This window comes from Dermacentor silvarum, chromosome 1, assembly GCF_013339745.2.
Source record: "Dermacentor silvarum isolate Dsil-2018 chromosome 1, BIME_Dsil_1.4, whole genome shotgun sequence".
In the NCBI taxonomy this organism is placed as follows: domain Eukaryota; kingdom Metazoa; phylum Arthropoda; class Arachnida; order Ixodida; family Ixodidae; genus Dermacentor; species Dermacentor silvarum.
In genome coordinates this window covers 414222440-414237081 of record NC_051154.1, presented here as the reverse complement: position 1 = coordinate 414237081, position 14642 = coordinate 414222440, and the positions used below count along the sequence as shown (strand labels likewise).

At 44.1% G+C, this 14642-nt stretch overlaps 1 protein-coding gene across 4 annotated transcripts in view; it reads right to left on the bottom strand.

The window, feature by feature from the left end:
- Positions 1-2532: 2532 nt before the first annotated feature.
- LOC119437595 (E3 ubiquitin-protein ligase parkin-like) overlaps positions 2533-14642 on the bottom strand; it is a 201664-nt gene continuing 189554 nt past the window's right edge. For all 4 annotated transcript variants that reach the window (XR_007465205.1, XM_049660738.1, XM_049660739.1 and 1 more), the window contains one exon: positions 2533-3194. Coding sequence is in view for 3 of the 4 variants with exons in the window: in XM_049660738.1 (XP_049516695.1) it covers positions 3085-3194 (110 nt within the window). In the remaining variant the exon portion in view is untranslated. The remainder of the gene's footprint in view (positions 3195-14642) is intronic.

The window sequence follows — 14642 nt, the reverse complement described above, 5'->3', positions numbered from 1 at the left end:
TTGGCATTTCTTTATTAGGTCCTTTGTTACTTGGCAGAGCTTACCTACTGGTTGCCTTGGTGCCTTACCTCCTACTTCAATTACTGCTTCTGAGATCAGCCTAGTTACGGTTTCATTCATTACTTCTATGTTGTCTTCATCTTCCTGTTCTAAAGCTGCATATTTGTTTGCAAGCACCAGCCTGAATTGGTCAACTTTTACCCTTACTGCGTCTAGGTTGGCAGGTTTCTTCTTGACCAATTTTATTCTTTCTTTCTTCAAATTGAGAGAAATCCTAGACCTCACCTATCTATGGTCATTGCACTTTACCCAACCTAACACTTCTACATCCTGCACTATGCTGGGATCGGCAGAGAGTATGAAATTTATTTCATTCCTTGTTTCTCCATTAGGGCTTTTTCAGGTCCACTTCCTGCTGCTGCACTTCCTGAAAAAGGTATTCATTATTCGGAGCCTATTCCTTTCTCAGAATTCTACCAACATCTCTCCTCTAGTGTTCCTGGAATCGATGCTGTAGTTGCCAATTGCTTGCTCACCAACCTGCTTTTTCCCCACTTTTGCATTGTAGTTGCCCATGATTACAGTATACTGAGTTTGCACCTTTCTCATTGCTAATTCAACATCTTAAACTGTTCTATTTCTTCATCATCGTGACTGGAGGTTGGGGCGTAGGCTTGTACTACCTTCATTCTATACCTCCTATTCAGCTTTATTACGACGACTGCTACCCTCTCATTAATGCTGTAGAATTCATCAATGTTGCCTGCTATGTCCTTATGGACTAGAAATCCTACTCCTAATTCTCTCTTATCTGGAAGACTTCGGTAGGAGAGAACATGGCCGTTAGTCAGCACTGTATAAGCCTCACCAGTTCTTCTAACCTCATTAAGGCCAATAACATCCCAGGCAATACCTAATTCTTCAAATAGCCCTGATAAGCTAGCCTCACTCGATAGTGTGCATGTGTTAAACGTCACCAGGTTCAGTTTCCATAATTCCATAAGTCTGCTCATAATTGATTGCTTATTCTTAAAGTTTGCTAAAGCTTTCAATGGGGTGGCGCACATGACTTACTTCTTAAATGAAGCAAACTTAACATGGACGCTAAGGTATTCCACTGGATAAGACTTTAATTTCGACCGCACCCAGTATGTTACTGCTAACAACTGTCCGTCTACTCTTTCTCCTGTCTCCCACAAGGATCTGTGTTGGGACTCTTGCTCTTTCTCATTAACGACCTCCATGACTATCACGTTTTCAATACAAGTTTTTGCTGATGATTGCGTCCTCTACAAAAAACTAGCCGAACCATCTGATCAGCAGAAACTTCAAGAATATCTTAACAATTTGTCCTCATGCTGCAATAAATGGATGATGCAGTTTAACATCAAGAAGTGTAAGAGCATGCGAATGTCTCGACAGGGCCACACTATTAGCAGCGCATATTTTCTTGACTGTATCCCACTAGATCCTGTACCTAGGCATCCACATCACTTGCGATCTTTCTTGGCACATACATGCTGACTACAATACTAGCAATGCAAACCGCATATGCTGGGTTACTTACAATGTAAGTTTTCCGATCACCTTCATCAGTAAAACTACATCTATATAAAACACTTGTTTTGCCCTAAATTAGATTACACATGCTCAATCTGAGACCGCAAAAACACTACACTTTCATCAATTATAGAATCCGTCCAGAATTGTACAGCTCGTTTTATTCTATCAAATTACTCTTGGCATGCCAGCGTATCATCAATGAAAGCAACACTTGCCTTACCTGAACTATCCTTGCGTCATAAATGCGTTCGCCTTTCTTTGTTACACAATATCTACAATTATAATTCGATTCTAAAGGACATTCTTTTTTCCACTCCCGTCTATGTATCATCGTGTTCAGACCATAACTACAAAGTTGGTGAGCCATCTTGCTGGACTAATACCTACAGCGAATCTTTCATTCTGAAGACTAGCAAAGAATGGAACCACCTTCCCGCTTCCATCGCCACTATTGCTGACACTCACAGCTTCAAGGCTGCCATTGATGAAGCCTTTTTGCACATGTTTTCTTTACTTAGCTATAACTCTACAACTCTCCTTCCTGTAATGACCTCGGGCCTTGGAAGTATGCTAAATAAATAAATAAATCTGTTGTCCTTGTATTTTGACCAGTTTCCTGTACTGTGGATTATAAGATGGCACATGGACAGGCCCTTTCCAAGAACCTGCAATAGTTAACAAGCTTACCAGCTAATTCCACAAAATTTATGATGTCTGTCACTGCTGTAAATTCCAACCATCAAGAATGGTGATTTTGTCCTGAGCTCCTCCCCCGTCCCCTTTTCTTTAATCACTGGAGACTTACACTCTCCAAATATGCTTGAACGGCAGAAACCTCCCGGTCGTTTATTCTTTATCCAATGGCACACAGTTCTTTAAGAGAACACACTAAAAGTAATGACATGGCCCAAGGCAATCCTCGTGAAACGAGCACCATTACATTTGGCAAGGCAACAAGCAAGCTTAAGAAAAAAGCAACTTTATTGCTCACAAGATATTTTTTGGAAGTAGGTACAAAGTTTCATGATCTCAGCAAGCACAAATATTGGCTCTGAATAAAAACCCGAGTACAACCAGGTGTGAACCATAATGACAAACATCATGGGTCAGTGCACAGTATGCCGTGTGGCTGCTTCCACAGTCCTACCATGGTTCCCTTTGATCGCAGCGAGTGCATTGTGTAACACACCTGACCTGCAGTACTAGCACATTATGTAAAAGCGAATGCCTCCTGGTCTAAAAAGTTATTAAAGGCAATAAAACATAGCACACAAAAATAAAAACACAACATATAGAAACCACATGCCTAAGAAAACCCACATGTGACACACCATCCCCCCATAATGTGACTCGTGCACAGCAGGTAACTTGCACCACTGTTTGGTGAAGTGTCCAGGCGAGTGTAGGCCTAATGTCCATCATATCACAGTTATGAAGCATGGTGTGTGTACCAGGTGCTTTTGGTTGATGAGGTGAACAGGCTACCCAAAGTGTTGTGGACTAGGGCGGCAGAATTGTCCTTCATCCGAACCAGTGGGCCCCCATGCATTGCCGTGTCCATTCATCCTGGCACAGCCAGCACCACTGGAAGCCACACTGTGACCGGCTGCACACCATGTGCATACAGCCACCTGCACAGATTGCATGCACTCAATGGGCAACAAGAGCCTTTGAACAAAAAACAGCAGAACCCATCTCACGATGAATGTCAACATTATTGCTAATTGCACTGAAGCAACACACCGTGTATTGCCACCGACGCATCATGCCCCACACCGGATAAACTTTAAAGGACTTAATTGAAGAGTGGTACATACCCAGTGCTGCTCTTCATATACACTATTACAATTTAATTATAATAGTAAAAGAACTAAAAGGTGCACCTGAGTGCATGGTGGCCCCAATTTATAACAGAAAAATATATAGCATGCCCCCTACGTTCACAACCAGGAAAAAACTCGACGTGCAGAATTTACCTGCACAGATGGGAATTTTTTTTAATGAGTTTTAATTGCGAATGTAGTGTGTCATCATTGCCATTTGCATCTCATTAGCCACAGATACCAAGCATACAGAAGTGTTATTCTAGAGCAATCACTTCCGAGAGATTTTACGTGACTCTGCATCGAACTTGTCCAAGTATGCGGCCGATCCTGGCTCTGTGCACACACAGCGAGCTTAGCACAGTGCCAGAAACACTGGTGGCCGTATGCACTGACGCATCCAGTGCCGAGACATGCGAAATCTCGCGAAAGTGACAGTACCTCCGAAAATTATTGACCGAGAATACCACACCAAATCGTAGTTGAGCACAAAATGAACCAACAGCAACCTTGAAAAAAACACGCTCTGTCACCATCTTTTGATGACGCTGCCTCTGACAGCTCTGATGGTAGACTGTCGGCAACGGTGCAAACACAGTTTTGATTTTACATTCGATTATAATGTGAAACCCATTTTTCTTGGAGAAAAGGTGCGCATTAGATTTGGGTAAGTACGGTACCCAGTGACCCAAGTTATTTATTTTTACTTTATTTACACAATACTACTGCAGGCACTGCCATAGCAGGAGAGGGTTTGCAGGAGATGGGTTCACAATAGTTTTTTTTCAAAAGAATCATGTGATGTGCATCCAACACTTTGGGGTAGACGATTCCACTCATCACTTGTAAATAGAAATAATTATTTCTGACAGAGTTTTGTACAGACAAAGTATGATTGTACTACTCTGCAATCAAAAATACGCGATGACCAATGTTGGGCATGAGAAATTATATGTACGAGGGGCGCCTGAAAAGTTTGTGGCCTGACGCGGATGTAGTGACCGTAGGTTAAAATTTTGCAGTCAGTTCTCGACATAGTCTCCCTTGAGGACCACATGTGTACGCCATCACTATTGGAGTTTCATTATTCCACTTTGGTAGAACGTTTCGTCCTGCTCCTCCAAAAAAGTAATTTATGGCCTCCATGACGGCTTCATCAGAAGGAAAACGACTTCCACCAAGGTGCTTTTTCATCTGTAGGAATAGGTGGTAGTTCGAGGGAGCCAAATCAGGGGAATAGGGCGGGTGCTGAAGCAGCTGGAAACCACAGGAGTGAACTGTTGCCACCGCAAATGCCGATGTGTGAACTGGCGCATTGTCCCCGGAGCATCCCTCGCCGTTTTTCCTTAATTGGCAACCTCAGACGACGAATCTAAGCTGCATAGTGTTCCCCATTGATGGTTTGACCTTTCGGGAGGAATTGCAGGAGAATGACAACCTTGCAATCCCAGAACACTGATGCCATAACCTTGGCAGCGGATGGAACCACCTTTGCTTTTTGGGGGCGGGCGGAGGTGGGATGTTTCCATTGTTTTAAGGCTTCTTTTGACTCAGTATATTTTTTTACAGTATATAGTTAATGTATATTTTGCAATCATTACATAGTGCTTTATTATTTAGTTGTATGATGCCGTTTCTTGCCTTTTTTTTGTGTGTTGTATGGTACAGTGCTGTTTGTTGTATGCCATAAGCTGTTTACATTGTTGTATGTAACCCCCCCACTGTAATGCCTAAATGGCGCTGTGGGTATGAGAGTAAATAAATAAATAAATAAATAAATAAATAAATAAATAAAGGATGAAAGTGATGCACCAAAGTTTCATCACTGTAACGAATTTCTGCAGAGTGAAGTTCTCTCAGACGTTTGTTATCTAGTGTCAAAAGTTTGGGCACCCATCAGGCCGAAACTTTGTGCATGTTCAGGAGCTGTGTTACGATATGGCCAAACCTATCCACTGATATGCCCACACATTCTGCAATGTGCCGCTGTGTGACATGTCGATCAGCCATTAAAATGTCTTGAACTTTTTGCACATTTACATCTGTGCTTGCTGTTGAGGGACGACCACTGCGCGCAGCATCTTCAATTGATGTCTGGCCTCGCTTGAAATCAGCAACCCACTTTTTCACCATAGCATAAGAAGTAGCATTGTTCCCCAATGTGTCCTTGTCCTTGTGAATTTCTTGGGGTGTCAGTTCTTTTTTCAAAAGGTATTTAACGACTGCTCGCTTCGCAAATTTTTTTCTTTTCATATTTCAGCTTAGTGAGCATTGCTTTAAACTGCTGTACTTGAAACCAAAAAAAAATCGAAATAAATCCAGATTGCTCATGAGACCATCGAAATAACTGGATAACATATTGCATTGCAAAACAAGACCCCGAGAAAAAGATTTCACGGGTGGGCTGCGAACTTTTCAGGCACCCCTCGTACCATTTGCCAAATTGTTTGGTTATAGAACATCAAGTAGGAAATTTTCAGACTGGCAATACTACAGCAAAGCTGGAGCGGATCCAGTCCGAATCTGCCGAACATACCAGAAACGGATGACGACGTGTTCTAATCTGAGCAAATAAGCCAGGCACTGGATTTACCCCACTTTAGCAATTTCCTTATGGACTATGGAAGTATACCTAGGACTGGGTGCACGAGGGAGCAATAAGCTTGACAACTGAAGGCAACTGCTTTCTTTTTGTATGCAAAGTTTGTTTAATGCTTTCTTGCAACAATATGGGTGTCCAATCTGAGGTTGCCGTTAACTGTCACGCCTAACTATTAAACAGAGGTAACCAATTTAAGGTTCCTATGTTGAACGTGATAAGCATCAAGCAGTGCCTTCTGTTTCATTGTCATTGTGCTTGACAGTGCTTTAGAAAAGCTTATCTGCATTGTGTTTGGGCGAAGCAGTCCACCAGTTTACAGAGACTGTTGTTAATGTGCCCTGGCATGAAGAACTCAATTGACAACAGAATGAATGACACAATCACCTTGACATCTGGATTTCTACCAATATCACTCACATAGACGAGGCACAACAGGCCCGGCGGTTAGTTTCTAACCCAGTTCCCTCAGCACAGCAGACCAACCATGGAACGAAAGTTGACGGAAAAACAGTTACACACACAGTAGATAGACAGACCCCGGAAAGTGGATAAAGTATCCTAAGAATGCTAATCGCATTTAAAAAGGCAATGCTTGACCGTATAAAAGTATGCTGTTTTTTACCCCTTACCTTGTTCACAATAAACTAGGCCTAGCAGATTCAAAATATCCGTCTTCTTTTATATGGTCAGCGTCGCATTTTTCTTCTGGCAATGCACTGACCAGGCAAGATGTTAACAAACCCTTCCAATAAACTTATCCTTCAAAAAGTCACAGCCCTCAAAAGAACTTTGCCCCAGTGCAACATGCTAGAGGACTCGCCATAAATCCCCCCTGCTACACAATGCTTGTTTGCCACCAGCACTTCCATAAACACAGGCTGTCGAACCGAAAAAAATGCCAGTTCAGGCTACTTCGATGTGGTTCAAGTTCGGCTCGAGGAAACAAAAATTATAGCGGTTTGCAAACTGGTTCATGTTCGCCAATCGGTTCAGCACAGTGTATTTGATCCTTGGCCTTACACGTTGATGTAGCACGACACAGTTCAGGCAGCCTGTTAAACTAGTCTGTGAATGCAAATTTTATTGCGATCAAATTATATAGACACTCCAAGCGGATTTCTGCCGTCACTGTGAGGCTCTTAAAAAGTCCAAGGGCAATAATATTGTCGCCGCACGCCTTGTACGCACGCCTGTACGAGCGAAAGCGCGCAAGGGACATGCGCTTTCGCGGAGAGCAAACGCGACGTCCTTCGTTGCGCGAAAGGCCATGGGGGGATGGCAGGGATGGAGGAAGGCCACATTCTCTGCTGCAGCACGAACTGAGTATTTCGTGACTGGGCGCAAGGGGGTGACTCAATTTCACGTGTGAAAGGAGGAAGCGCGGCTTTTGCTCTGCCAGCAACCGCGTACGTTGTGCCTCTCTGTTTCCACTGAAGCTCCTGCCGTGCTTACTCACGCCAAAGTTTTGACAGCAAGTGTCCGCGGTCATCGAGCGTGATGTGTTTGCTTGGGCACGCTGACACTATGCTTGTTATTTCAGTTAGTAAGTGAATGGTTCCAAGTTTGTACGGCCAATAAAACTACAGTAGACTCGTGATAATTCAAACTCTAATAATTCAAACTTTCAGTTAATTCAAATAAATTTCAAATTTTTGGTTGACCCGCTGTTTTAAATGTCTTTTCAAGCCGCTTAATTCAAACTGCACCATTGCGTTAATTCATACTTTTTGCTTGTCCGTGCCAGAAAATATCTGCTGCCTTTTTCGCTTCTAGCTTAACATTTGCGTTCTGATATCACTAACAGTCGCAAATAAAGCCGACTGTCTGCCTACACGTGTCAAAGCAGCGTGACCCTTGGCCACTACACACGCCAACGCGTTTTATTGTTCCATCAGGCCCCGCACACTCTAGAGTTCACCAAATGGCAAGAGAGGGCGAAAAAAATCGCTCCTATTAAAACAAGCATAGTACATCCACTTGAAAATATGCCTATGTGAGTGCAATAGCTGCCGCTAGAGGCACCGTAATAAGTGTAATTTTAACCTTAAACTTACTCCCGCACTTATCAAAACGTTTTTATTTTATGACAAAAAGTACAAAATTATTATTCATAATTATACACTGTACTCCTCTGTGTGTTTTTTTCCCATTATAAATGCAAAATAACGTTCAGCATCATCAATCTCCCACTGACCTCTGGCCTGCAGTTAAAATTTTTACCGTTATTTTCGCGTACACGGTAAGCAAGGATTCATTGGTTCGTACACTTGTGCTGGTTGCTTATTTTGTGCTAAAACCACTTTATCGCGCTTCGACACGTCACATTATTTAACTTGGGGTGAAGTGACGTGCTTGCGGGCGGAGATGCAAGCCCGAAAGCTCGGTTTTGGTCGTGAGCCATGCGGAACAAGTCTGCATCGAAACGGGAGCCGGATTCTGCTGTGACGGAGGATGGCAATACCAGTGAGTCGTTCAACACCGCTGCTTGAATTGTTATGTAATATTCATCTCGTTCTCCAATTACCCCTGTCTTGCGCTAGCGTATTCCAACTTGCGCCTGCGAAGTTCCTAACCTCATCATCCCACCTGACTTTCTGCCGTCCTCGACTGCGCTTCCCTTCTCTTGGTATCCATTCTGTAACCCTAATGGTCCACCGGTTATCCATCCTACGTATTACATGGCCTGCCCAGCTCCATTTCTTCCGCTTAATGTCAACTAGAATATCGTCTACCCCCGTTTGTTCTCTGATCCACACCGCTCTCTTCCTGTCTCTTAACGTTACTCCTAAGATTTTTCGTTCCATTGCTCTTTGTGCAGTCCTTAACTTGTTCTCGAGCTTCTTTGTTAACCTCCAAGTTTCTGCCCCATATGTTAGCACCGGTAGAATGCAATGATTGTACACTTTTCTTTTCAACGACAGTGGTAAGCTCCCAGTCAGGATTTGGCAATGCCTGCCGTATGCACTCCAACCCAATTTTATTCTTCTGTAAATTTCTTTCTCATGATCAGGGTCCCCTGTAAGTAATTGACCTAGATAAACATATTCCTTTACAGATTCTAGAGGCTGACGGGCGATCCTGAATTCTTGTTCCCTTGCCAGGCTATTGAACATTATTTTTGTCTTCTGCATATTCATCTTCAACCCAATTCTTGCACTTTCTCGATGAAGGTCCTCAATCATTTGTTGTAATTCCTCTCCATTGTTGCTCAATAGGACAATGTCATCTGCAAACCGAAGGTTGCTGAGATATTCGCCATCGATCCTCACTCCTAATCCTTCCCAGTCTAAGAGCTTGAATACTTCTTCTAAGCATGCAGTGAATAGCATTGGAGAGATTGTGTCTCCTTGCCTGACCCCTTTCTTGATAGGTATCTTTCTACTTTTCTTGTGGAGAACCAAGGTAGCTGTGGAATCCTTGTAGATATTTGCCAAGATATTCACGTATGCCTCCTCCACTCCTTGATTACGCAATGCCTCTATGACTGCTGATATCTCTACTGAATCAAATGCCTTTTCATAATCTATGAAAGCCATATAGAGAGGTTGATTGTACTCCGCAGATTTCTCGATTACCTGATTGATGGCATGGATATGGTCCATCGTAGAATACCCCTTCCTGAAGCCAGCCTGTTCTCTTGGTTGACTGAAGTCAAGTGTTGTCCTGATTCTATTGGAAATTATCTTGGTGAATATTTTATACAATACTGAAAGCAAGCTAATGGGTCTGTAATTCTTCAATTCTTTAACGTCTCCCTTCTTATGGATAAGTATAATGTTGGCGTTCTTCCAGCTCTCTGGTACACTTGAAGTGGTGAGGCATTGCGTATAAAGGGCCGCAAGCTTTTCAAGCATGATATCTCCTCCATCTTTGATTAAATCTACTGTTATTCCATCTTCTCCAGGCGCTTTTCCCCTGGTCATATCTTTCAAGGCCCTTCTAACTTCATCGCTAGTTATAGAAGGAGCTTCTGTATCCGGTTCATCACTATTTCGAATGGAAGAAGCTTGGCTGTTTTGGCTACTGTACAGGTCAGTATAGAATTCTTCTGCTGCTTTTACTATGTCATCGAAATTGCTGATGATATTACCATGCTTATCTTTCAGTGCATACATCTTGCCTTGTCCTATGCCTAGTTTTCTTCTTACTGATCTCATGCTGCGTCCATATTTTACGGCTTCCTCAATTTTTCCCACGTTATAATTTCGAATATCCCTTACTTTCTTCTTGTTGATCAGTTTTGACAGTTCAGCGAATTCTATCTGATCTCTTGAGTTGGACACTTTCATGTTTTGCCGTTTCTTTATTAGGTCCTTTGTTTCTTGGGAGAGCTTCCCTACAGGTTGCTTTGGTGCCTTACCTCCTACTTCAATTGCTGCTTCTGAGATCAGCCTAGTTACGGTTTCATTCATTAGCTCTATGTTATCTTCATCTTCCTGTTCTAAAGCTGCATATTTGTTTGCGAGCACCAGCCTGAATTGGTCTGCTTTTACCCTGACTGCCTCTAGGTTGGCCTGTTTCCTCTTGACTAATTTGACTAATCTTGACTAACTTGACTAATGAGATCGCAGGGAGAGGCCTTCGTCCTGCAGTGGACATAAATATAGGCTGATGATGATGATGATGATGATTCATCTCGTTAATTTACAGGCGGAGACAAGTTAACGAACTAGATCCTGCATTACACATGGGCAGTCAGGACCCTCCGTTGCTGTTTCTGAAATAAATGTTTAGTTGTGAGGCTGTCGCTATACAAACACAATCGTGAAAGAAAGAGAGCGACATCGGAATGCACGTCACATTTTTCATCTCATTGTAGCCGTGGCCGTAGGCGACTGAGTAGCCTTATCAATATATATATATTTTGTCGAGTCCGCCGGCAACTTCTTTTGTCCACAAAACCAGATAACCCTTCGGTAAATTGAAGTGAAAGTACTGAATTTAATGTATTAACCAGTTGCACGCATGATCATTCACCCATATTTCATACTTGTTGGTTCCAAGTGTTCTTGCTGTGCAGTTTGATTTACCTTAGGGCATTTTTTTTGCAGTAATGAAGCGGTGCATCACGTTCGTGCACAAAAAGAATGCAGCAGTTCTAATAGCTTCATGTCTGTCGTGCATTTGCTTGTGGAACCAGCAGGGTGATATCTTCTAGTGTATAAATGAGTGCACAAATTCTCTCATTTGTGATCCTAATAATACTAAAGCTGTTGACACGCATTGTAGTTAGGCAGACACCAATTTTATGGAGAGTAGCAATATATTTATTTAATTAATATGTTGCTTAAGCACCCTAGAACAAACAGTGTACATTTGCATGTGTTCTGCAGTCTAAAACCCTTACAATAGAGAGTTTTAGAATAGGGGCCCCAAAAGTTTGAGGCCCCAAAGAGCTTTGCGCGTGTTAGCATTGGGGCATGCAGGAATGAAGAGCTTTACAACAGGGCTTTACGTTTGCAAACAGCGTCTCGCGCTTGCAGCGGCACTACGGTGGCAAAGAAAAACTATTATAAATATTAAAATAAACTATACCATTTTATAAGAAGGGTAATTTTGACTTTCGTGGTTTTACGTTTAATTACAATTGAGAGGTTATTCTATTAGCAGCAAGCAATTTGTTGCACTTAATTTTGAGTAACCAACTTTACGTGCCTTCACCAGCCAAGCTAATTCACGTTAGCCCTATGAGCCATGAAATCGACAATCTAATTCGGAATCAGCGGCGTCTAATGAATCAATCTTCATTACACACGTTAGTTGAGAGAAAGCGATAACCGCAGTCACTTCTCCTAGCTTACGAACTTGACGCGTTACCACGAATCAAGCCCAGTTTGGTACTCGGAGAGCCGTCGCTTCAATGGGTACCGGCATGCTTGTTGATGCAAAGCTTTTGGGGCTCCCACTAAATCGGTGAAATAGCGTGCCCAACGCAAAACCCGTGCAAAACCCCGCCTGTAAATTAACGAGATGAATATTACATAACAATTCAAGCAGCGGTGTTGAACGACTCACTGGTATTGCCATCCTCCGTCACAGCAGAATCCGGCTCCCGTTTCGATGCAGACTTGTTCCGCATGGCTCACGACCAAAACCGAGCTTTCGGGCTTGCATCTCCGCAGTGGTGTCGACACTATTTCTTTGGGGCTCCAAACGTTTCTAAAACTCTCTAATACAGTGTAGACCACTTATAGCTTAAGTCGCCGGAGTCACGAATATCTACACTATAAGCTGTACCGCACTATAACCAAAGCAACAATTTTCAAGGCCCGCACATAAGCAAAACATGTTCACCGAGCCGCCATGCGTATGTGACAGTCGAGGAATGCGGCTAGAACGTTTGCATTCAATTTACAGTCGAATCTCGTTAATTCGAACCAAATCACGCGGCGGCGCCTCCGACCGGCATTGCTCCGGCACCGCCATAGAGTAAAAACTTAGGAGAGACCCCACAATGTCACGCGCGAAAAAAAAAAAAAAATGCGGCGGAAATTTCACCCTCTCTCAAATGGCAAGGTCGCCGATTCTGCGTTGCGCCGGAACATGCGTGTACGTGGCGACGTCTCAGCCACGCTACCGTAGTCACGCGTAGAAAATGGCAGTGAACCCTTCTTTCTCCTTTATGCGCTTCCTCTACTTTCTAGTCACGTGTTGACCTTGCACGCTGCGGCTACGACGCAGAGGGAAGCAGCGGCGCTGTCCCAGGCCGGCCAATGAAATTGCCCACGCTGGCAAACGCCCGCTTCCCGATAACGGCAGAAAGCTAAACTTCGGGGAGCTGGCGCCTGGCCGGCTGTAGCGGCGGCGCCTGCACGGCGGTGGGCGTGCACGGTGACAGTCGAAAGTGAGGGAGCTACGAGGGAGGGGGAGGGGAGCCACCGAAGCGGCGGAGTTGCCGAGGTGAAATCCGCTTCCCTGCCGCCCTCCTCCCTCACATTCCACGGTCTCCGCGTGCGCCCTTCGCCGTGCCGGCGCCGCCCGCTCGCTGAAGTTTCGTTTACTGCCGTTATCGTGAAGCAAGTGTTGGCCGGCCTTGGCAGTTTCGTCGCCCTCGCTTGCTCTGCGCGCCGTGATATTTCACGACTCGCACTCAAGATTCTGGTTTCAGCCTCACTGGCTGTTCGTTCGCACCACGTGCCCTTCTCCTCCACTTCGTCTCTTTCTTCCTCGAGCACTCCTTGGGGCGCCCGTTTGAGGAGAGCGTTCACCGTCTCCGCAGACTTCCGTACTCCCAGGCAGCCGCACTGTAACCGGTATTTCGTTTCCCGCAACTGCACTATAAGCGATACGTGTATACATGGAGTGCTATGGGAAAATTAACGGGAATCTGAAAAGACCGCACTATATCCGGTCCTGCACTATAAGCGGTTACGTTATAAGTGGTGTATACTGTATATATGTCACATCTTCTTGCATTTCATATTGAAAAATTGTGCTTTTTCAATTTCTGATGCAGTCAAAATTTCTGTTCCAGACATGCAGTGAAAAGGATGGCACCAGTGTAAAGCAACACACTTCACACACTAAAGACAAGTCACTGCCTGCTACAAGGCCACTGTGTGGACAAGGTAAACAATACCAAGTTCAGGAATAAATATGCTTGATATATGCTGTATTGGCTTGCTAGTCTTGAGATACATGTCATTTATTTGTAGCAGATGATACGAATGTTTGTTCATATTTACGGTTCAGCATAATTGGTTCAAACATAAAAGAAAACGCTACATGAGTTTGGCTAATCTGTGCTGTATCTCATGTAAAACTGTTCAGCCCCAACGGAATCTGCACCAAGTACACCTTGGTCCTCATCACAGGAGCCCCCATCTACACTGACAGGAAGGGGCTGGAGCCGAATTTGCAAGGCTTTTACACCACAAACAAAGAAGCGGGTGCAGAATTATTTGGATGAGACATCAAGTCTATTGAGGACTGTGTCAAGACTAAAAAGAGCCTCAGCCACCATACCACCAGCACGGATATTGGCCGAGTCAACCAGGTACCTCAACAAAGACTTTCTAGAAATTCTTTGTGTTGAGATGCACCTTGCAACCATTGAACAAGCACGGACGACACTGGCCAAAAGAGTTCCGTCAGTTTGCCCTTCCTTAAAATCAGCTTCTTGGTCATATCAGGTTCCATTTGTGCAAAGTATACATTTTTCTATATAAATGCAAGCTTTTTCATTCCCCATTCTTGTTAGAGATCATTCTTCTTCCTCATCCAAACATGAAGATCAACCGATTATTTGCTCATACAGTAGAACCCCGCTGTTACGTTCTCGGGTGCTGCGTTTTCCCGGCTGTTACGTCGTTTTCGGCCGGTCCCGGCACAGCTCCCGTAGAACCCAATGCATTGGTAACCCCGCTGTTACGTCGCAACTGTGGGACCGTTCCCGCATCATACGTTGCGAACTGCCACACCGCGCCGGCCCGAGAGGCCATTTCGACTTTTCATGTCGCTTGGCTTGGTTGCTTGACGATGGCATTGGCCGCCCAAAGTGCTGGGGGCGACATTTATTACGTATTTTCGGTTTCCGCCAGCAAAAGTATGGCCTTTGATATCCGCTTTTGCTATCTCGCGCGCCGCCGTATGCTGTATGTGCGAGTGAAAGCGTCCGAGGGAAGCCGCGCGGCCGTATGCTGAATGTGCGAGTG